The 2500-nt window shown below is 36.3% G+C and overlaps 1 protein-coding gene across 2 annotated transcripts in view; it reads left to right on the forward strand.

Annotated features, from left to right (window-relative positions):
• Positions 1-2500, forward strand: part of LOC122257176 (uncharacterized) — an 18343-nt gene that overhangs the window by 14150 nt on the left and 1693 nt on the right. Inside the window, exons 20-23 of one of the 2 annotated variants that reach the window (XM_043022278.2) lie at positions 176-377; positions 1340-1529; positions 1907-2069; positions 2459-2500. The exon at positions 2459-2500 is cut by the window's right edge and continues 1693 nt beyond it. In XM_043022278.2, the coding sequence (XP_042878212.2) occupies positions 176-377; positions 1340-1529; positions 1907-2069; positions 2459-2500 (597 nt within the window). The remainder of the gene's footprint in view (positions 1-175; positions 378-1339; positions 1530-1906; positions 2070-2458) is intronic. The other variant, XM_043022287.2, reaches the window with a different exon arrangement.

Genomic DNA, 2500 nt, shown 5'->3' on the forward strand with positions numbered 1-2500 from the left:
TAATGATATTAATAATGATAATAATAAGATAACAACGATGATCATAATGATATTTGAAAGAATAGGTTAGTTATTTATATAACCAAAAGCTGTGTGACTGACAAAATAGCTACATGGCTTATGCAAAGCTCATCTGGTATAATCAGACTTCACAAAATCTTTACACCAATTTCAGATTAGCTTGATGATGCATGCAGGAGGTTTTAAGCGTGATGCAAAATCCTGCTATAAGAGATTTAAGCAGCTGTATGGTGACTATCAAAAAGCATTCAAGCACAGTCAGCAGAGTAGTATTCGAGATCGGCAGAGATCGTCCTTCTATTACAAGATACATTCCTTGTTTGGGTACAGAGATGATATTCCTTTGTATTACTCTGGTGAGTATTTGTGTCAGTTTATTTTTAATATTTTTTTTTATTGTGAGTATAAAGAGTTGGTGATTTGTATTCAGGGATTGGCTGACCTAGGTAGGAACCTAGGTAGGAAAATTTTTTGGTTAGTTATTTCCTCACCTTAGTTTTGCATGGATGGCTGATAAGAGAAGAGAGGTATTCAGAACATTTAGTTATGTCCTCTTTGGGATTTGGTCTTTTATATCCTTCCAAAGCAGTATATGAAGTTGGACATAGCATAAAGAAACCCTATACAATGCATAACTGTCTATTTATCTTAAATTTTATTTTTATGTAATTTTGATTATTGTGTAATTATAGCACATAGAAATGCCAAAACTTGAATTTTAACCCAATCCCAACGGGCCTGGCGAGAAGTGGCAACCCCCTATGCCGGGCCTATGCAATATTACATCGGGAACGTCACACTGGTGTGTTACCCCGTCATCAGGCATTTAGCCGTGTCACACAGGTGTGACACACTGTCATCATTGGGTTAAGGGATGTATTTTTCTTACTATAATATATGGTTTTGTCTCTTTCCTTGAAACTCAATTTTTCTCATGTGGAATGCTGTTCACCCTGTGCCCTTTGATATAAATATGTTGCCAGTTGGGCTGTTTTGGCTCCAAATGGTCTAAACACTGGGGTATTTCAAATGTGTAAGCCTAATGCCTTGGGCTATTTGCCTGCTCTGGTCATGGCCAAGCACTACGCGCCCAATCACCATTGCAAAATTTCTCTTCCCTGGCGGCTAGCACTACCACCACTTGACATGATATCTTGTCACCTGGCATTAACTTTACTTTACGCTCTTTACTTATTGGTGTTTTTAAAATTTCTCTTTTTTTTTAGGATTATATATTTTATCTTAATGAGAACTTTGAATTAAGTGATTTTATATAGTCTTCAGCAAGGTCATAATTATTTACCTCCCTTTTCCTCAGAAGACTCACCATGTCAAACAGGAGACTGTGATATTGATGAAGAAGAACTTATTGAGGTGTTACTAGCTGGTATGAAGGAGATCAAGAATCTCTCATGTCACAGTGTTCCACGTATTCCCCTGCTGCAGGCTTTGGCACAGTATATGGACTTCCACTGCCCATCTGCTGGTCCAAGCTTGAACATACATCAGTAAGTATTATTAGGAAGTAATCATGCTTGCTTATTTTATCCTTTTCATTCTTCCCTCTGTTTTTTATATCTTAAAATATTCTATTTTGCAGTAAGGATTCTTGTTTCTTCACTGTCCTGTTTTGAAAAGATTCCTCACCTTGTAGACTATTGCTTAGGTGTCATTCTGGGGATGGATATTTCAAGCAGTTAATTTGTCATTATTGACTGTTGTTGTTGTGTCAGGAGGTGTTATTATTCTTCAGTTTATTCTTTTATTGTCTTCCTCTCTCTAAGGATAATTTTTTTCCCCTAACAATGGCGTAAATAAAAATAAGAAGAGACTTCATAGAAAATATGAGATGTATACTCTACTGCTTCCATGCCTTTTGTTGCAGGATATGGAAGTATTTAGTGCAGGTTCACCACGCTCAGATGGAGAGCGTTCAGCAGGGGGTCGAAGGCCCACTTGGAATGGACTTAGATGGGCTCTGGGTTGATAACCCCAATCCACTTGTGGCTTTTGGGGTCCATTGTATTCCTTATCCAAAGTGGGAAGTGGTAAGTTTGCAATAGGTTGTTTAGTATTCATTAAAACATATACGAGTTAGAGGGCTAAGTTTTTAGTGTTGAGGAAGTGAGAGTGATAGGGTGTTTTATTATTAAAGTCAAATGTTGTTGGCTACTTAAGTTCCCCTAGTCTTTGTAAAAAGTGTGAGTGCCTTTTGTCCAGTTGAAGTAACTTTCTTGAAGTAGATATTTGTATTGAATAGGATTAGTTACTAAAGTTATAAAAAGGATTCACAACTAAGTAATGTGTTTATGTATGGTCAAATAAGTGGCAACATATTGTAATCAGTGTCTGAAATTCATAGGCTAGGAAAAGAAATTGAATATTATTTGTTAAAGAAAATTATGATTGTAAAAGAAAAATTATTTTATATCCTTAGGTCAGTGAATGGAGCCTTGAAGAACTAGAGATATTAGTAGAC

This window comes from Penaeus japonicus, unplaced genomic scaffold, assembly GCF_977035675.1.
Source record: "Penaeus japonicus unplaced genomic scaffold, GWHDUDI00000001_assembly GWHDUDI00000008, whole genome shotgun sequence".
Classification (NCBI taxonomy): Eukaryota; Metazoa; Arthropoda; class Malacostraca; order Decapoda; family Penaeidae; genus Penaeus; species Penaeus japonicus.